This window comes from Microcebus murinus, chromosome 7 (genome assembly GCF_040939455.1).
Source record: "Microcebus murinus isolate Inina chromosome 7, M.murinus_Inina_mat1.0, whole genome shotgun sequence".
Taxonomy (NCBI): domain Eukaryota; kingdom Metazoa; phylum Chordata; class Mammalia; order Primates; family Cheirogaleidae; genus Microcebus; species Microcebus murinus.
The window spans coordinates 24,937,696-24,957,016 of record NC_134110.1 but is presented as its reverse complement, the minus strand read 5'-3'; the positions used below and the strand labels follow the sequence as shown (position 1 = coordinate 24,957,016).

General features: G+C 61.6%; 4 protein-coding genes across 6 annotated transcripts; 3 read left to right on the top strand and 1 right to left on the bottom strand.

The window, feature by feature from the left end:
• The first annotated feature begins 1,240 nt into the window (after positions 1-1,240).
• Positions 1,241-4,258, top strand: GPT (glutamic--pyruvic transaminase). 2 transcript variants are annotated; one of them, XM_012760015.3, is made up of 11 exons: positions 1,242-1,606; positions 1,740-1,829; positions 1,907-2,015; positions 2,173-2,306; positions 2,457-2,700; positions 2,880-2,959; positions 3,036-3,172; positions 3,294-3,468; positions 3,585-3,740; positions 3,835-3,947; positions 4,015-4,258. In XM_012760015.3, exons 1-11 carry the CDS (start codon positions 1,445-1,447, stop codon positions 4,103-4,105), a joined length of 1,491 nt encoding a protein of 496 aa, XP_012615469.1. In that variant the 5' UTR covers positions 1,242-1,444; the 3' UTR covers positions 4,106-4,258. The 2 variants fall into 2 exon arrangements, with proteins under 2 accessions (XP_075861027.1, XP_012615469.1); XM_076004912.1 differs by lacking the exons at positions 3,585-3,740; positions 3,835-3,947 and having other exon boundaries at positions 1,241-1,606; positions 4,001-4,258.
• A 1,798-nt stretch (positions 4,259-6,056) lies between these two features.
• On the top strand, positions 6,057-8,427 carry SLC33A2 (solute carrier family 33 member 2). Its single transcript, XM_012760032.3, has 5 exons — positions 6,057-7,211; positions 7,596-7,743; positions 7,830-7,954; positions 8,023-8,132; positions 8,212-8,427. The coding sequence occupies exons 1-5, from the start codon at positions 6,533-6,535 to the stop codon at positions 8,383-8,385; spliced, it is 1,236 nt and encodes a 411-aa protein (XP_012615486.1). The 5' UTR covers positions 6,057-6,532; the 3' UTR covers positions 8,386-8,427.
• An 85-nt stretch (positions 8,428-8,512) lies between these two features.
• On the bottom strand, positions 8,513-14,841 carry RECQL4 (RecQ like helicase 4). Its single transcript, XM_076004911.1, is given in 22 exon segments — positions 8,513-8,854; positions 8,946-9,054; positions 9,212-9,374; positions 9,454-9,634; positions 9,705-9,874; positions 9,956-10,152; positions 10,154-10,471; positions 10,543-10,805; positions 10,885-11,026; positions 11,100-11,279; positions 11,365-11,538; positions 11,608-11,691; positions 12,060-12,196; positions 12,275-12,367; positions 12,461-12,565; positions 12,840-12,963; positions 13,049-13,148; positions 13,227-13,431; positions 13,525-13,837; positions 14,129-14,269; positions 14,487-14,584; positions 14,696-14,841. Coding segments are annotated over 22 exon segments (3,480 nt in total). The 5' UTR covers positions 14,754-14,841; the 3' UTR covers positions 8,513-8,729.
• Positions 9,049-19,173, top strand: LRRC14 (leucine rich repeat containing 14). 2 transcript variants are annotated; one of them, XM_012760029.2, is made up of 4 exons: positions 9,049-9,159; positions 16,851-17,204; positions 17,398-17,982; positions 18,083-19,173. In XM_012760029.2, the coding sequence occupies exons 2-4, from the start codon at positions 16,876-16,878 to the stop codon at positions 18,648-18,650; spliced, it is 1,482 nt and encodes a 493-aa protein (XP_012615483.1). In that variant the 5' UTR covers positions 9,049-9,159; positions 16,851-16,875; the 3' UTR covers positions 18,651-19,173. The 2 variants fall into 2 exon arrangements, with proteins under 2 accessions (XP_012615483.1, XP_012615479.2); XM_012760025.3 differs by lacking the exon at positions 9,049-9,159 and adding an exon at positions 15,019-15,134.
• The last annotated feature ends 148 nt before the right edge of the window (positions 19,174-19,321 follow it).

Here is a 19,321-nt window from a genome sequence, read left to right as displayed (position 1 = left end):
CCCCCCTACCGGCTTGGCACCAGCTGGGTCAGCTCACTGTCCCTCCAGCCTGCCCTTCCCCTAGCATCCATGGCTGTAGGAGTGTCCTTAGCAGGGCTGGGGGAGGGCCAGGGGCTGGCTGCTGGTTAAATTTAGTGTGTGAGGTAGGGCAGCTACCCAAGGTCCAGCTGCCACTTGGTCCCTGCTGCCCGGGGGTGGGCAGGGGCTGGCCCTGCCTGGGGGCTAGAGGGCAGGCCTGGTTGCTTTGGGAGGCTGTTGTGGCAGTGGAGCTGAGAGGTGTGAAGTGTGTGGGGGGGTGGCCAGCTGGAGCTCCCTGATGGCTTCTGTCTTAACCAGCAAGGTCAGAGGAACAAAGACCCGCCCCTCCGCCTGCCCGCCCACCCTGGGGCCTGCCAGCTACAGCTCAGCTCAGAGGGCCGTCTCCCTGACCCTCAGTTCAGGTTTAGATGCAGGCTGCTTGTTGGCTCCTTGCAGGGCCTGTGGAGGTGGGGCTCTGGGGGCCTATCACAGTTCCCTTCCCACTCTCTCCACCAATCAGGAGCAAGAGTGAAGGGGCGAGTAGGTCACCCTTGGCCTGGGGTGTGGTTCTGGGGCAACTCCAAGCTGGTGCCTGGTGAAAGGGCACAACCACGCCTGGACAGCTGAGGCGTGAGGTGTCCCTGGGCCCAGGGCTGGCCTGTCTCCAGCCCTCTTGCTTAATATCCCTAATGTCCTGCTGTGCTGATCAGGGACCAAGGTCCAACCATAGTGCCCTTGCAGCCTCCAGGCCATGGCCACCAGCCCAGAAGGGGCTGGATGGAACCCAGAGGCTGAACTTCTCACTCCCCTCCCTAACACCCCCCCAGATTCCCGAGGCCTGGCTTGGTTACCTAGGAGATATGTCCACTGGCCCCGGCAAAGATGGGGGCACTGAGAGGGCTAGGACTCAGCCAAGCCCTGCTGGGGTAAATCTCCAGCTGCCCCAGGCTCCATTCTTGCCTTGGGGGTCATCCTTTCCAGCTCTGCCAAGCCCCAGGGCTGCTGGGCCCAGGCTTAGACCTCCCCCCACCCCGTGACACTCAGTCCCTCACAGTTGCCTAGACCTTACTTCTGTATCTACCCCTATCTGGGTCTCCTGCTCTCTTGTCATGGGGAAACTGGGCGGGCACTGGGCCTCGCCCCAAGCTCCGCCTGCCACTTCACCCACTCCCTCTGGCTCCCTGGGGCAGAACTGTGCCCAGGCGGGTGGGGCGGGGCCCAGCTGTCCCCAGCTCCTTCAGCCCTTTTTATCCCTTTCAGTGGGACTAGCAGGCTGCAGTGAAGTGGGTGCCCTCTTACCTTGAGTCTCCCCAAGCCAGGCTCCCCTCTCCCAGACTTGGTCAACTAAGCCTGGACCCACCTTCCCCCATCCCCACTTTGGGGTCCTGCCGTCTGAGCTGCCTTCCTGCCTGGTCTAAGCAGAGCCATGGCCTTGAGGGCATGTAACCAGAGCCAGGCTACACGGAATGGGCTGAAGGAGAAGGTGCTGACACTGGACACCATGAACCCATGTGTGCGGAGGGTGGAGTATGCGGTGCGTGGCCCCATAGTGCTTCGTGCCTTGGAGCTGGAGCAGGAACTGCGCCAGGTATGGCCCCCGGCCCCACTGCTGACTTCCAGGTTGCACCTGGGCAGTTGAGTAACCCCCAGCTCCATTGGTACATGGGACAAGGGCAGAGGGGTTAATGGGGTCCCACCTCACTGCTGCCTCCCCTTCCCAGGGTGTGAAGAAGCCCTTCACAGAGGTCATCCGTGCCAATATCGGGGACGCACAGGCCATGGGGCAGAAGCCCATCACCTTCCTGCGGCAGGTGAGGCTCCAGCACAGCCTGTGGCATGCCCCCTCACCCTAACCCATGTGCCTGGCCTCAGTACTTGGTCCTCCCAGGTCCTGGCCCTTTGTGTAAACCCGGATCTCCTGAGCAGCCCCAACTTCCCTGACGATGCCAAGAAAAGGGCGGAGCGCATCTTGCAGGTGTGCGGGGGCCACAGCCTGGGTAAGTGCCAGTTCCAGACCCAGCACAGCCCCAGGGAGAAGCAATGAAGGGTAGACCTGCCTGCTCAAGGGGTAGGTCCCTTCAGAAGGGCTCCAGGGGGACTTAGTCACACTCATGTGCGTCCCTCCCCGTCCTTCCCTGCATCCCCGGGGTCCAGGGGCCTACAGCATCAGCTCTGGCATCCAGCTGATCCGTGAGGACGTGGCACGGTACATCGAGAGGCGCGATGGAGGCATCCCCGCGGACCCCAACAACATCTTCCTGTCTACGGGGGCCAGCGACGCTATCGTGGTAGGCCCTGCCTGGGCAGGAAGACAATATGGCCCTTTGTGTGCGGCCTGGCCGTCCTTGCTTGTTCTGGCACCGCAGCTTTCACCCAGGGCGGGGGACGGGTGTAGCCTCAGGCCCTGCTAACCTCACCCAACCCCATTCCACCCGCAGACGGTGCTGAGGCTGCTAGTGGCCGGCGAGGGCCGCACGCGCACAGGTGTGCTCATTCCCATCCCCCAGTACCCGCTCTACTCCGCCGCGCTGGCCGAGCTTGACGCAGTGCAGGTGGACTACTACCTGGACGAAGAGCACGTCTGGGCGCTCGACGTGGCCGAGCTGCGGCGAGCTGTGCGTCAGGCACGTGACCACTGCCGACCGCGAGCGCTCTGCGTTATCAACCCTGGCAACCCCACCGGTGCGCCGCCCCCCTTCTCGTCCGGCCCCCTTCTCCCTCCCGGCCCGCCCGCCCAGCCCCGAGGCGCGTCCCCGGTGGTCCAGTCTGCCCGGGTCAGCCAGCCCCACCCCCCGCTGCCCAGAGAAAAGTACTGCGCGCCCTCGGCTGACGCCAGCTGCGCTACATTCCCCGCGCCCCAGGGCAGGTGCAGACCCGCGAGTGTATTGAAGCTGTGATCCGATTCGCCTTCGAAGAGCGGCTGTTTCTGCTGGCTGATGAGGTGCGGGCAGGGCCGCGTGTGGGAGTGGGAAGCAGGGCAGCAGCCGGCTCCCCGTGATGCCCCACCGCCCCTCCAGGTGTACCAGGACAACGTGTACGCCGAGGGTTCCCAGTTCCACTCATTCAAGAAGGTGCTCACGGAGATGGGACCTCCCTACGCCGGGCAGCAGGAACTCGCCTCCTTCCACTCTGCCTCCAAGGGCTACATGGGCGAGTGCGTGCGGGCCGAACGGGTGGGGGCTCGCGGACTCCGGTGGCCACAGCCTGGCCTGCCTTGCCCGCTGGGCCGGCCACCTCTTCCAGGCGGGGCCTGGACGCCAACTTTCGCTTCGCAGGTGCGGGTTCCGCGGCGGCTACGTGGAGGTAGTGAACATGGACGCTGCGGTGCAGCAGCAGATGGTGAAGCTGATGAGCGTGCGTCTGTGCCCGCCAGTGCCGGGCCAGGCCCTGCTCGACTTGGTGGTCAACCCGCCCGCACCCTCCGACCCTTCCTTTGCGCAGTTCCAAGCGGTGAGCTAGGGTGGGCCGAGCAGGTTTGGGCCACAAGAGTGGGGGCGGGGACTGAGACGCCGCGCCCTCCCCCGCCTCCCGGCCAGCCCTGATTGGCCCGCCCTCCACGGCTGCAGGAAAAGCAGGCTGTGTTGGCGGAGCTGGCGGCTAAGGCCAAGCTCGCCGAGCAGGTCTTCAACGAGGCTCCTGGCATCCGCTGCAACCCGGTGCAAGGTGCCATGTACTCTTTCCCGCGCATGCAGCTGCCCCCGCGCGCCGTGCAGCGCGCTCAGGTCAGGCGAGGCGGCGGTAGCGGGGCCGAGGACGGGGCGGGGGCCGGGGCCGGGGCCGGGGTGTCTGGCCCTGACCCGCCTGCTGCGCTCCCAGGAGCTGGGCCTGGCCCCTGATATGTTCTTCTGCCTGCGGCTCTTGGAGGAAACCGGCATCTGTGTAGTACCTGGGAGCGGCTTCGGACAGCGGGAAGGCACCTACCACTTCCGGTGAGGCCGGGTCCTCACAGCCCCTCTCTGAGACCCTTCCCATCTGCTTACAGTCCACTCCTTTTAGGATGACCATTCTGCCCCCCATGGAGAAGCTGCGGCCGCTGCTGGAGAAGTTGAGCGAGTTTCACGCCAAGTTCACCAGCGAGTACTCCTGAGTACCCTAGCTGGGGCCGGGCTGGGCCGCCCCTGGACTGACTGACTGCTCAGGTCCCTGGGGGGGTTCTGGAGTCCCCTGGACTTGCTTCTGCTGCCTGGGGGGCTGGGCCCCTGCGTCTCTGCAGGTCCCTAATAAAGCTGTGATAGTCTGACTCCTTGGTGGCAGCTGCATGAAAGATTCCTACCTTTGTCCACTCTGACTGCATTCGTGCAGGTCTGGGGACCCAGCCCTAAGTGGACACTTGTCCTAACTTCAGGAGGAATGATTGGGGAGGCAGAGGAGATGCCCTTCCTGCCTGGTTTACTTGTTCCTCTTACAGACACCTCACCTAGTGTGGGCTGGGTCTCCACCATGGCCTCTGATCTTCTGGCAGAGATGAACAAACTGACTTAGCAATTAGAAAGTGGCAAGAATGTAGAGTGTGGGCTGGGCACAGTGGCTCACGCCTGTAATCCTGACACTCTGGGAGGCAGAGGCAGGATGATTGCTTGAGCCCAGGAGTTTGAGGTTGCTGTGAGCTAGGTTGATGCCACGGCATTCTAGCCTGGGCAAGGGAGCAAGACTGCCTCACAAATAAATAAAGAAGAGCGTAGAGTGTGAAGAAAGGCACAGGGCCCCCTGCACCTCCTTGCAGGGAGACCCCAGGGCTGTTTGTTAGGAGTGGGAAAGGGGCTTGACAAAGAATCACAAGATGACTGCAGACGCTGAGACCGGAGAATCGCGTGAGCCCAGAAGATGGAGGCTGCAGTGAGCTATCATTGTACCACTGCACTCAGGCTGGGTGATGGAGAACCACAGCAGGGCATCCCAGCGTGGCCACATGAGAAAAAGTAGCCTTTCTTGAGGAAGGTGCAGAAAGCTGTGTCCTTCGTCCTGGCTCGCTTTCCTGTGTTGTCTACCTCTTCCCTGGTGGCACAGGGGATATATTTATAGTAAACCATAGGATGGAGTTGGCTGGACAGGGTGATAACTGAAGGCTCAAGGAGGAGGTCTTGATTTTCCAAGGGAGGGCCAGGGCTGGAGGAAACAGGGGTGGAGTGGGCAGCCCTGTGTCCATTTCCCTGGGAACACGAGGATGAGTGCCTGCTGTGTGGGGACACTGCTGTGGGTTACTCAATCTGCACAAATGGCCCTCTAAGGTAGGCATGGTGGTTCCCATTTTATAGACAAACTTGAACCCCAAGAATATGTTGAAGTGAAAGGGATCCCACTCAAAGTGGCTTCTTCAGCCGAAGAAATGTGTTGGCTCAAGTGCCTTTGAATTGGCTCTCAAGGGTTGGGCTGGCTTTAGGGACACAGACTTGAAGACAGGAAGGCACCCGGTTTTGTCCACTCTGGAAATAGTTCTTAACCAGAGGCCACACTTCACAGTCTCATCTGGGCCTTGGAAGCCCCAGAGGGCACAGCCCTGGGCAGGAGAGACCACATATGAGCCCTTCCCTTGGCAGAAACAGCTCTAGTTAGGCAGAGGTCTCCTAGCCTTGTCACCCGACACTGGAGGGCAGTGGCTGGCTGTGTCCTTCTAGCCTGGACCCTGACCTTTCATGGCTCTCCCTCTGTGGCCCCTGCCTTGGGGAGGCGGCTGAAGCTACAGCACGGCAGGCAGGTGGTCCAGTCATAAGTATCCAGTAGCAGACAGAGGAACCATTAAAAGGTTAAATCCTCCATGGGGGCTGCTAGAGAAACGAGGGCTGGGCACTGCAGCAACCAGGCTGTAGGCTAGACACCAGGAAGCACTTCTGAAGCGGATCTGAGAACCCTGGGAGGGACCGGAGCTGGTGACAAGTGGAAGGGGTGGATAGGGCACAGGTCAATTCCTACTTTGATTCCTACGATGACGCTAGCTGCAGGTCTGGAGCGTCAGTCTCTGAGCCTCTCCCATCCACAAAGGACCTGGACCGGTGCGGGTGCGTGTATTGGTGACGGGGGCTAACCACCAGGGGCGCCCGGGAGCCGACGCTCTGGCCCTCTCGGGGTCTCCGTGACCCACGCAACTTTCCAGCCCTGGAGCGGGTGGCCACGGGGCTCCGGCGACGCCATATCCGCCCAGAGTCCAGCCAGTGCTCCGCTCGGTGGTTCGGGAGGACCCAGAGGCCCTCAGGAAGGCCCCGCCCCCAGCTCATTACAGCCGCGCAGAGCTTGCCGGGAGTCGCGGGCCGCCAGTGTGTGGTGCGCCCGCCGCTCCGGAGACAGGCCGCTCGCTCCCCAGTTTGGACCCGGCTTCTGTTCTGGGGTGTCGCTCCTCTGAGGTGTCCAACTCTGACCCCACCTGGGTCCTGTCCCAAAGCCATGCCGGGGTGTGACCCCTGAGCCCATGCTGTTGGGACCTTACCTCGTCAGACAGACATCACTCGCGACGATCTCCAAGCCTTGAAGCCAACCCTGGGCGACAGAGACCTAGCCCCGCATCCGCCCGGGCCCAGGCATGTGCGGGAAGCTGCTGCCGCTGGCCAGCCTGTACCTGGTGCAGGGCTTGCCCTACGGGCTCCAGTCCGGCCTGCTGCCCACTCTGCTGCGGGCTCGCGGGCTCTCCCTGACGCAGGTGGGACTGGCCAAGGTGCTGTATGCCCCGTGGCTGTTCAAGCTGGTGTGGGCCCCACTGGTGGACGCGCGGGGCTCCGTGAGGGCCTGGCTGACACTTAGCACGGTGGCCCTGGGCTTGGTGTGTGGGCTGCTGGCCGCGCTGCCTCCTGCTGAAGCAGGCCAGGCTGGGCTGCCTGTCGCGGCAGCGCTGCTGCTGTTGCTGAACCTGGGTGCGGCTGTGCAGGATGTGGCCCTGGACACGCTGGCCGTGCAGCTACTGGAGCCCGCCGAGCTGGGGCCTGGCAACACCGTGCAGGTGGTGGCGTATAAGTTGGGGGCAGCGCTGGCAGGGGGTGGGCTGCTGGCCCTCTTGCCCACCCTCTCTTGGCCAAGGCTCTTTCTGCTCCTGGCTACCACCTACTGGCTGGCTGCAGCCCTGGCCTGGACTGCACCTGCCCTGCGCCAACCTCCGCAGCCTCATCCCTCAGAGCATCCCCACTACACCCTGCGCCTTCTGCAGGATGTGCTGGCTGTGCCAGGGACCCCATGGACGGCAGGCTTTGTGCTCACCTACAAGCTGGGTGAGTCAGGCAACAGCAGGGGTGGGGCTTCAGGGACAGCTCCAGGTGGGGCCCCAGGAGCTTGAAACCCATTATGGGGCCATTCTCTTTTTGGGATGTGATATGCAGACTAGAGTTTAGCCTGGCCTCAACATCCAGGGATCTGGAGCTGGGCTTTTTTGCCTCTGTCCTTCACCAGTTCTAGCTCTGTGGCCTTGGGTCTCTCTGGGGTTGCTTTATGCTCACCCTGGGCTTGGCCAGCACCCATTTCTCCCCCAGCACTTATGGCCCAGGAAGACAGAGGCAGGGCAGGGGCCTAGTTCGACAGAGCAGGACTGAGGCTCAAGGTGGGGAGAAGGGAGGTAGGGCAGACAGGGGACTTCCCTGCCCACGATCTCCCCCTAGGTGAGCAGGGTGCCAGCAGCCTGTTTCCTCTTGTTCTGCTGGACCATGGTGCTTCTACCCCGGAGCTGGGGCTGTGGAATGGCGTGGGTGCCGTGGCCTGCTCCATCGCCGGCTCCTCCCTGGCTGGGGCCCTGCTGGCCAGGCGCTGGTGCGTGCTCCTCAGCCTGCCCTGCCTACTCACTTGTCCCCCAACCTGCCCTGAATTCCCTGAACTGCCCAATCTCCCCACCCCAGGCAGCTGTTACCCTTGTTGAGGTCTGTGCTGCGGCTTCGCCTTGGGGGCCTGGTCTGCCAGACTGCCCTGCTCTTCCACCTGGACACCCTAGGGGTCAGTTTGGGCCCTAGCACACTCTTGAAAGGTGAGGGGCTAGCCTTGGGGGGTGGGGACAGGAGTCCTGGGTACTACTGCTAACCTTTGTTCTCCTAGGAGCTGCCTTGCTGAGCCTGTGCCTGCAGCACTTTCTGGGGGGCCTGGTCACCACGGCCACTTTTACTGTGATGATGCGCTGCAGCCAGCTGGCACCTAGGGCACTGCAGGTGAGACCCATGGCCAGGATGTGGAGGGACTATGGGGGTGCTGCATGGGCCCTGACTCCCACCTGGTTCCCATTCCCAGGCCACACACTACAGCCTCCTGGCCACGTTGGAGCTGTTGGGAAAGCTGCTGCTGGGTGCCCTGGCTGGAGCCCTGGCTGACAGCCTAGGGCTGTGTCCCTGCTTCTCCCTCCTCGTCACCCTCTCAGCTCTGCCCCTCCTGTGCCTGAGCCTGGCACCCAGCAGCCTGGCTTGAGCTGGGTGGCCAGGCTGGTCAATAAAGCTGAGTATGCCTGTGGCTTGATGTTTGTGTCTGGAACGTGTGACAAGCATTTGTCCCCACACTGCCGGAACTGCCTCACAGAAAGGAGGGGCCGTAGGAACAACTTGAGCACTTTTTATTCATCATTTTTGAGTCTCCTTGTCCCTATACCCCTACTGGCAGGCTTTGCCCAGGGCGGTCAGTCACTGTCCTGGCCACTGACGACCCTCTTTGCTGGATGAGCTGTCACACCTGACAGTCCCTACATTGTGGGCACACAACCCCCAACCCTGTATACCCTGTTGGGGACTAGTGCCCTCTGTGTTGGTGCCAGGCAGTCAGCGGCCCACCAGCAGGAGCTCCTCTGTGGCCAGGCACATCAGGGTGTGGAAGCTTAAGTGCAAGTACTTTCTCCAGAAACGACGGTCCCGCCCGTACACCTGGGCTGGGTAGCAGGGGCTTCCTATAGTGGAGCAAACCCACCGGCCATGAGAACTCTCCCCGGTTCTGCCCTGGCTCCTGCCCGCCTCAGGCTGAGCCACCTGAGCCCTCACCAATGCCGTGGAAGATGCGGGCCACAGCCCTGCCTGAGAATTTCTCCTCTGGCCACAGGGACAGGAGCTGGCGGATATCGCGGCGGATCTGGTCCTCCCAGTCCTGGAGCTGTGGGTGGATGGCGTGTTGGGTCTCTCTGTGCCCTGAGTTCACACAGGGGCAGCCCAGAAGACCTGGAGCCAGGTGGGGAGGAGCCTAGCTCTGTGGAGTCAGGTGTGTGTGTCCCAGCCCGAAGGAACAGCCCGCAGAAGGGGTTGGCACTCACCATAGCTTGCTCCAGCTCTGGGCCCTGCTCATCCCGGACAGCCTCCGGCCCCTGTGCCTCCTCTGCCTCTTCTTCAAAGTAGCGGCCAAGCAGGGCCTTGAGCTTGGTGCTCTGCTCCTCACTGGGCTGCTCCAGGCAGGGCCCGCAGTTGGGGAAGGCCATGCTGGGGGTGGGACAAGCCTGTCAGTGCTTCCTGTGAGGGGAGCGTGAGTGGCACCAGGCCCTGCCCACCTCCCCCCAACCTGTGAAAGGCCTGGAAGTTTCGGTGTAGACGGGTCAAGGCCTCACTCTCCCGGGCTTGCACACGGCCATACAGGAAGTCACATATCTGGTCCCTCTCCTCGGCTGTTAGGTCCCCAGGGCTGCGAAGGTGGAAGGCCAGCTCCTGGAACTCCACAAGCACCCCTGTGCTCCGGGGCACACCTGCCAGAGAGCACGTCAGACACAGGCGGGCAGGCAAGCAGGGTCCAGGGTGGGGTGGGGATGAGCACACCTGTCCTGGGCTCTTGGTCCCACTGCAGCTGGCGGAGAGCTCGCCTCACAGAGGCCAGCTCCCAGCCCATCGAGTCCGCCAGCTCTACCATGTCAAACTCCATGGACCTGCTATCTCGCCTTGTATCCGCAGGTGGCTGCCGAGCTAAGTACACAGCCAAAGGGGGACACCTGTGCCCAGGGGGAGGGAACATGTGACCAGCAGCCCTGGCCCTCTGTCCTTATCCCCAACCTAGGGTGGTACATGCTCACCTGTGGGCCAGAGCCTGGAGCTGGGTGGGGTCCCCAGGGCAGCGCAGACGGCAACGGGCATAGGTGTTGGGCAGTAGCTCCAGCCAGCGCTGTGGGTGCAGCTCCAGGTAGCACAGCAGCGTCTCAATGGCTGGGGACAGAGCAGGCCTCAGGAGATGCAGGGACAGCCCCTCCACATGCCCCACCCCCTTCCCCAGGTCCCTCACCCCCTTCCCCAGGTCCCTCACCCTCCTCTGGCAGGTCCAGGGCCTGCACTGTTGGCTGCACTGGGAGTGCCAGCTCGTGGCCTGGGCAGGCCCTCCTGGGCCCTGGGGCTGCTTGGGGGCTGCTGTGATACTCGGCCTTTTGAATGGGGGACTTGGCCACAGGCCTCTCCCCACCCACACCTCCTTGCTCCTCTGGGGGTGGCTGGGCGCAGGTGCAGGGTGGGAATACATGCTGCACCAGCTTCTTCACAGGAAGGAAGTCGGTGCTGTTGGCATGCACGTGTCTGCGCAGCTCCCACAGGTCCTCACCCTGCAGCAGGAGAAGAGTGAGGATGGGCCAGAGCCCTGAGGGCTTAGGCACTGAAGGGGAAGGGTGCCAACCTGGGGCCGCAGGAAGAGGTGGCAGTGGGCAGGCTGCCCATCACGCCCGGCCCGGCCTACAGCCTGCACGTAGCTCTCGAAGCTTGAGGGTAGCCCCAGGTGCAGCACAGCGCGCACATCTGGCCGGTGCAGTCCCATACCGAAGGCTACCGTGGCCACTACCACCCGCAACTGGCCCTGCATGAAGGCCCGCTGCACTCGCTGCCGCTCCCGGCTGCACATGCCAGCGTGGTAGGCCTCAGCCACAGCTTCGGGGGCATGATCTTTGGGGAAGACAGACACGGTTAGTGGGCTGGAGCACACAGTGAGTCCATGAGGGCTCCCGCCCCGCATAGGCCTTACCTCCAGGGGCTGGACCCCGGACTGCACACAGACAGGTCCGGAGAAGTGCAGCGACCCGCTCTGTGTCCTCACGACGGTTGCAGTAAACAATGATGGAATCCAAGGCCCGAAAACGATCCCCTTGCAGCAGTGTTACCAGAGCCTGATGAGAAAGCAGAGATCAGTATAGGCAGTTGGGAGCCAGGGCCTCTGCCACGTGGAAAATGCACACCCACCTGCTCTGGGTCTCTGTCCATGGACACAGAGAGGTGTAGGTTGGCGGGAATAGGGGATGGCCCACAGGGGCCCAGCTCTTCCATTATACCCAGGTGCTGGGCCACGTCACGGGCAGTGCTGCGTGTGGCTGTGGCTGTGAGACCCAGGAAGCACTGCACACCTATGTGTTCACGAAGCATCTATGCCAGAGGGGAGGGGTGGGTAGTGAGGCCACCCAGCCCACTTGGGGCCCGGCCCACCAGCCCTGATCCACAAGTGGCTCACCTTGCAGACGCGCAGGTAACAGGGCCGGAAGTTGTGGGACCACTGAGAGAGGCAGTGGGCCTCATCGACACAGGCAAAGGCCACCGGAGGGAGTTGGGTGAGGATGGCAGGGCCCCCTGCCCCCATCAGTGCCTCGGGTGATAGCATCAGCACATGTAGCTGGGCTGCCCGTACCTGAAGGCAGCAGGGTCAGATGCATGGCCCATGTGCCCGCCCACTGCCCAGGCCCATGAGGCCCCCTACCTTCTGCAGGACAGACTCCTGCCTCTTCCTGGTCATTCCTGAGTGGATACAGGCTGCCTTGAGGCATGGGGGCAGGCCTGACAACTGCAGATACAGGAGAAATGGCTGTCACAGGCCAGGGGAACCCTGGCCCTTCCCCCAATCCTCCCAAAGTTGCTCAACCCAATAGGTGCTACTATGTCCACTCCAGGCCCTTTGGGGAGAGGAAAATCAGGCCCTGAGTCCTCAGACTAAGGACTTAGAGCCACCTGTGGGCCTTGGCCTGGGAGCCCTAGAGCAGATGGGCCTAGAGGGGATGGCCCTGAGGTGGCCCTATTGAGCTAAGCTTCCCTCATGATGAGGGTAGGGCTGGGCACTTTGCAGTTTCCTGGGGTCAGGATAAGCAGCAGCAGCACAAGGGAATCACAAGTACCAATTCTTGACCACCCACATGTGCCAAGGACTCTGCACACCTGGTCATCCATGAGTGAAAGGAGTGGAGAGATGACCAGTGTGAGGCAGGGGCTGCGCCGGGAGTAGAGCAGCGCTGGGAGCTGGTAACACAGGGATTTGCCAGCGCCTGTTGGCAGCACCAGCAGCGTTGAAATGCCTGAGTAGGATGAGAGTCAGCAGTGAAGCTCTGTGTCCTGGCCTCAGCCCCACCTCATCCTCTGGCAGCCCTGCTCACCAGACAGGATTCGCATGACCGTGTGCTCCTGCCCAGGGCGGAAGGCTTGGTGTCCTAGTTGCTCCAGGGCTTGGAAGACCTCAGTTGGTGTCTCTGCAGATACAAGTGTTGATGACCAAGAGTTGGGCCAACCTGAGTCACCCCATTCCCTCAGCACAGGCTCTGAGCCAGTAGGGGTTTGCTTACCTGCCACCTGCCCTGAGGGCCTTAGTGGGTAGAGGGGCAGCACGGCCGGGGCCAAATGGGGCACCTTGGGTTCAGGCCCAGCAGGCCTTGTGTCCTCCTCATCTACTGAAGGCAAACAGGAGAAAGGTGGTGTGAGAGCTCAAGAAAGGGCTGAGGTCATTCTAGCAAGATAGTCACTGGCCACAGTTGCCCCCTTACCCCACCAGGAAGTGGGCAGAAGGCAGTGTCTGTCCTCTCTGCTACTTCCACAGTGGGAAAGGGCTGAGTCATTCTAATCCTTTCCACCCTCCTTCTGAGGGGCCAGGACTGTCCCCTAGAACGCAGTGCCCTCTCCACATGGTGTTCGTGTGTGACCCACTCCCTAGGTTAGCTGTCTCACCTGGCTGGGGACACTGTGGTGCCCAGTGACTAAACTGCCCACATGATAGACAAGCCTTGACTGTGGCTCTGGGCCCATCGCCCCCAAAACATTCTCCTTTTTTCTGCCACTTCTGCTTCCATGCCTGGGGAGGCACAAAGGAGAGTCACATAGGAAAGAAATAGAGAAAGGGGGAGAGGACTGCCCATCCCATCCTGTCGCTGTCTCACCTGCTTGCGGAGGAGCCTGCCTCGAAGGGCCCTGCCCCGCGTGTAGCGTTTCTGCTTCATGTTGAGGCGTATGTAATTACCCCTGTCCGGGACGGCTGGCCTAGGGGAGATGTGCAGGTGGGACATGCCTTCAGCCTTCCCTGCCCTGGCTTGACTCAAGGGGCTAAAGCTGTGGTACCTGAGGGCCGAGGGCGTACTGCAGGGCTGAGGTTGCTGTGCCTGTACAGATTCCCCCGCAGGGTCTTCCTCAAGTGCTATGGCTCTAGCCCCTTCAGATGGGGGTCCTGCTTGGCCACTGTCCCGCTGGACCTGTGTAGGACTTGCCCAGGGCTCCTCACTCCATCTTCGCTTCTTGCCTTGACTGTTGCTGGGTTGGGGGCTCCCTGTACCAGGTTGGGCTGCCTGTAGGGCTGGAGGCTTTGGGGCCTGGGAAAGTGCCTCAGAGCCAGTGCCAGGACCAAGGACAGCCAACTTACCTAAGGTCAGAGTTTGTGACTCCTCTGAGTCCAGGCCAGGTCTGCAGGCCTTGGGGGCCTCCAGAAAATCTGAGGCCCCATTGTGACACCGGTGCAGCCACCCTGGGTCTAGGGAGCCCAGCCGTAGGCTCAGGGATGCCCGTAGCTGCTGGAGCCGGCCTGGCCTTGGCTGGGGCTCAGGAGGCTTGGGGGGCACATCACTGACTTCATTTGGAGCGGTGGGGTCAGCCCCTGTGCCTGAGGGCTTTGGGGTGGTTATCTTGGATGTGGGTCTCCGTGGAGGCCAGGATATGCGGACCAAGGCTGGTCCAGCCTGGGAGGGTGAGAAGAGAACAGCAGGCAGGAACTCAGGTCCCTGGGCTGCTGCAGACGTTGAAACCTGCTCAAGTTTCCACACTCAATAGTAGGGCAGGGTAAGAAAACACTGAGACAGAAAGGAAGCTGAAAGCAGAGGCTAGCCCTGAGACCCTCTCAAGAGTTGTGCCCTAGGAGTCTATACCTATCTGTATATGTGGGAAGGCTTGGTAAGAAGGGGAGGCTGGTGAACCAAGGGCAGCTCTGGGGCTAGCTTGGATGCACTGCCTGCCCACCCCTCACCCCTTACCTGCAGGGTGCCTTTCAGATTGGCCTTAAGCCTCTTCCCATAGTCCTGCACAGACCCTCCAGAACTCTGCTCTGGAGCAGGGTGTGGACTCTTGGTGGCAGCCCTATTCAGGTGGGGTCCCCAGCAGCTGTTCTCCGGGGCCTAAGGGAGACAGTAGGGCCCAGACCAGAGAAAAGCTAGTGTGAGGGCAGCGGTGCATCCAGCCGTCCCCCTTCCCTAGATCTGGAGCAAAGCCTGGCCCTTTGCTCTGCCCAGTACTTCTCCCAAGTTCTGTGCCCTACGTAAAGGGCCTGGCCCCGACTCCTTTTAGTTCTGCCACTCCACCACACAGGACACCAGTGTGACGGGGCCCGGGTACCTCCTCGGCCGCCGCGGAGAGCGACTGCTCGGGGCTGAAGGGCCCGCCGTCGGCCTGGCTCAGGACTCGCTTCAGGGCGCTGTACTCCCGGTAGAGCGCTGCGTGGGCAGGCGGGAGTCGGGGTCAGGACGGGGCGTGGGTCCTCCGCCGGACCCCACCGCCCCTACAGTCTTCTAGGCGCCCCCTGCCGCCCCGGGCAGCACGCTCACCGCGGGTCTCCTCGGGTGCCGCCTCCACGTCGTCCTGTGGAGGGAGCGTGTCAGCCATATGGCCACGCCCTCAATCCCCCGAGCCCCAGGCAGCCCGCACCTGGCCCGGCCGCCGTCCATGCAGCCGCCCGAACGCGCGCTCCCACTCCTGCAGCCGCTCCCGCACGTCCCGCAGCCGCTCCATGGCGCTCGGCGGGCCGGCTCTCCGCTCACAGCGAATCTCCCGCGGCGAGGACGTCGTTCGGCCGCCAGCCAATGGGGGCGCAGGGTGGGGCCGGGGGCCGGGCCGCTGCGCCCGGTAGCCAGTCCTTGCGTCCTGGGGAGGACGGCCAATGGGAGGCGGTGCGTCATCGCGGCGCGCCGCGATAGCAGGGCTCAGGGCGGGGCGCGGCGGACGGCAGAGGCGGGGCTGGCGGCGGTGGCGGCTGCTGTGGGGCGGGTAAGTGAGAGGCTCAGGCCGGGTTCAGAACAGGCGGTGCGAGCCCCAGCCTGCCTGGCCGCAAGGGGCAGCACGCCGGGCGTTCGGGGCAGCCGGGCTGGGGGAGGCGAGGGCTGGTGCTTGGGAGCTCTGGGTTGGGGCCAGGAGCCCGGGGGGTGCCACTGCGGGCGGGGAAGGAGCCTGGAGCCTTCCGCGCTGGCTGAGCGGCCTCGGGACCCTATTGGGCGACGCAGCCAGACTGGAGGAGCAGGCCCCGCGCAGGATGCGGAGGGGCGTCGGGTTGAACTTGTACCAGAGGAGGTGGGCGGGGGCGTCTTCGCGAAAAGCAGGCACCCGGGGATCAAGGCGTTCCCATGCTGCCGGCGGGAGGGGCAGCGCCTGCCTGCGTCAGGCCTGCTGCTTTCGTTTCCTCTCAGGACAGGTGCTTGGTTGGTGTGTCTTGTCAGAGCGAATTATGAATCATCCGGGCGAGATTTGTTTACAGGCATAGCGAGGCCTTAGGGTTGGTGTCTGGGGTTTCTCAGACGCCCGTGCCGTAAGGACTTATTTGTGCGTGGAGAAGTCTGCAAGAACAGGGTCCCTGGGGCCAGACTGCCCTCCCCACCGTCTTCCCCAGGCTTGTCCCTGCGGCTGTGACCTTGGGTGAAGCCTAGGCCTTAGTTTTCTAATTTGTCATGGGAGGATGGCTATGATACAGTTTTGAATATTAGGTGCCTGGCACAGTAATTTTGCCAACATGCCGCTGCTAAATGCAGCAGGGCTGACACCCTGTGTCACAGGTAACCCTGTGGCTTCAGGAGTCCTCTGTGCATCTTAGTTTAGATGCCATCTTGGCAGCTGTCTTTGCCTCATCTGAACAATTCCTAATCTGGCACCTTCTGAATCCCATGGATTTAAGACTCATTCTTTCCACATTGGTTTAGACCAGTGGTAAGGACCACCAAAGGTGAGGGCTACTTTCTCTCAAGGGTCTCCATACATGGTGACACCCTGGACAACAGTAGTTATTTCTGGGGCTCATGTTGAGGGCTTGGGTTTCATAGGCCGTGCTATCTGGATTCTATGTTCCCTGGGTCCTGAGTCTTTCTGCATGCCCCAGTGTTCATTAAGCTTTGTCTGTTCTTCCAGCCCCTCCCTGCTATGCTTCGGGTAGCCCTTTGGAGCCTCTGTGAGGAGGGTAGGGAAGGAACTGTGATGTGGATGCTGGCCGCCCTTGTTATAGTCTATCTTCTCCAGTGCTGATAAAAGTTGGTAGGGAGGGGGCCTGGGCTTTATTCTATTTTTTCTTTTTTCTCTTTTTTGGATTGCTTGTTGCATTTATTCTACTTTTGAAGAAGGGTTTCTGAAGTGGTTTTATAATTTGGGAGGCCTGAAGTACCCATGGGGGGCCCTGCAGGGCAACAACTGTCTGTCAAAAGCACACACAAGTGAATAGGTTATCAGTGGTGCCACACTGTTTGTGTACTGCTTGAGGTTTTGTTTCCCTAAAGAGGCCCTTCTGGAGGGCCAGGACTAGGGTGTGGCCTTCGCCCCCAGTCCACTCTGCCCAGCCCAGTGCTAGCCATGTAACAGGTACTCTTATGTGCCTCTGTCCTCTACTAACCACCAACTCTGTGCCAGGCACTGTGTTGGGCTTTCCTACCACTAGTGTGTGGAGAGGGGTGTGGCCTGGTAGTGGCCTGGGGTCTCTCCATGCTGAAGGTCACTCTCCTGCAGGTGGCCATCTGCCTGGCCCAGCGCCATGCACACACTTGTGTTCTTGAGCACTCGGCAGGTGCTCCAGTGCCAGCCAGCTGCCTGCCAGGCCCTGCCCCTGCTGCCTCGCGAGCTTTTCCCCCTGCTGTTCAAGGTGGCCTTCATGGACAAGAAGACAGTCGTACTGCGTGAGCTGGTGCACACATGGCCCTTCCCGCTGCTCAGCTTCCAGCAGCTACTACAGGAGTGTGCCCATTGCAGCCGGGCACTCCTGCAGGAGCGGCCCAGCACGGAGAGCATGCAGGCAGTGATCCTGGGGCTGACTGCCCGGCTCCATGCCCCAGAGGCCGGGGCCAGCACGCAGCCCCTCTGCAGGTATGGACTCACCCGAGGGGCCCTCAGGCCTGTGGGAGTGCAAAGAGGGTCCCCTGAGGAGGTTCCAGGCTGGGTCCTGCAGTTAGTAGGAGCTTGGTGCAGGAGCAGGCATGTTGCTTCTGGGCCAAGATAGATGGGAGGAGGTGTGGGCCCTGCCCTCTGGTCCCCTGCCTCAGGCCATCCTTGCTCCCAGGAAGCACACGCTGCGAGTGTTGGACATGACAGGCCTCCTGGATGATGGTGTGGAGCAGGACCCTGGCACCATGAGCATGTGGGACTGCACAGCAGCTGTGGCCCGCACATGCATTGCCCAGCAGCAGGGCCGGGCAGCAGAACCAGGGCTGGCCACTGTTCCTGTAGAAGTGCGTGTGGACCTGCGGGTGAACCGGGCCTCCTATGCATTCCTTCGGGAGGCGCTGCGAAGCAGTGTGGGCAGCCCATTGCGGCTCTGCTGTCGGGACCTGCGAGCTGAGGATCTGCCTATGCGCAACACTGTGGCTCTGCTGCAGCTTCTGGATGCAGGCTGCCTGCGTCGTGTGGACCTACGTTTCAATAACCTGGGCCTGCGTGGCCTGTCCGTTATCATCCCACACGTGGCTCGCTTCCAGCACCTGGCTAGCCTGAGGCTGCACTATGTACACGGGGACTCAAGGCAACCCTCCGTGGATGGTGAGGACAACTTCCGCTACTTCCTGGCCCAAATGAGTCGCTTCACCTGTCTGCGAGAGCTCAGCATGGGCTCCTCTCTCCTTTCAGGGAGGCTGGACCAGCTGCTCAGGTGAGCTGGCCCCACCACTGCCCTACCTTTCCCTTCTATGGGGACTCTCCCCTGGCCCTGCCTATCTGTGACCTCTCTGTAACTCATGTGTCCCCTGCAGCACTCTGCAGAGCCCACTGGAGAGCCTGGAGCTGGCCTTCTGTGCTCTGCTGCCTGAGGACCTGCGCTTTCTGGCACGGAGCTCCCATGCTGCCCACCTCAAGAAGTTGGACCTGAGTGGCAATGACCTTTCTGGCAGCCAGCTTGTGCCCTTCCAGGGTCTGTTGCAGGCAGCAGCAGCCACATTGCTGCACCTTGAGCTGACTGAGTGCCAGCTTGCTGATACCCAGCTATTGGCCACACTACCCATCCTGACTCGCTGTGCCAATCTCCGCTACCTCGGCCTCTATGGCAACCCACTGTCCATGGCAGGTCTCAAGGAACTGCTACGAGACTCTGTTGCTCAGGCTGAGCTGCGTACTGTTGTACACCCCTTCCCTGTGGACTGTTATGAGGGCCTACCCTGGCCACCACCTGCCTCTGTCCTGCTGGAGGCCTCCATCAATGAGGAGAAGTTTGCCCGTGTGGAAGCCGAGTTGCACCAGCTCCTGCTGGCCTCAGGCCGTGCACATGTGCTCTGGACCACAGACATCTACGGGCGGCTGGCTGCAGATTACTTCAGCCTATGATTGCCATGTCTTGGGTGAGACACAGCATCCTGGGCTCTCCTGTGTAGGCAAGGCTTTTGCTGGGACCTTGGTGGAGGCCTGACAAAAGCACTGGTTTTCCAGTTTTCTGCAGGGTCTGCCTTGCTTGTGGGTGTACTTTTGAGTCTCCCCTGCTTTTTTGCAGTGCCCTGTGCTGTTTGCATTGCACCTGTTCCCTAACTAGCTGACTGTGGGCCCCAGGGCTAGATTTCAGCCCTGCACTGCCCTGCTCAGTTTGACTGCCCTCTAGGGTGTTTGTCCTGTCTGTACCCCAGATGTAAGCTGAGAGAGATGGTTTCTTTGGGTCCTTCCCATCCTCTTACTGAGAGCCTAGTGTTCTGGGGTTGAAGTTGGACAGGGGCCTGCTTCAGGGAGGCTTAGGTCCCATGCACTCTGGGGCCACTTGTGGCGTTCCCTGCCCTGGCACCCAGCCACCTGTTGTGTTGGGCTTTGGGGCTAGAGGGTGTCATCAAGGTACTAACGTGCAGTGTATCTGGAACTTGAATTTGTGGCTGTTTTTTCAGTTTTAATTGATCCATGACTTGTCTCCATCTCTGCTATCACCTCCACACTGACCACTGGGCAACAACTGTCATCCAGCCTGTTTTCCCCACCCTCTTTGCTAGGCAGCCCCACTGGCGTCACTAGCCAGT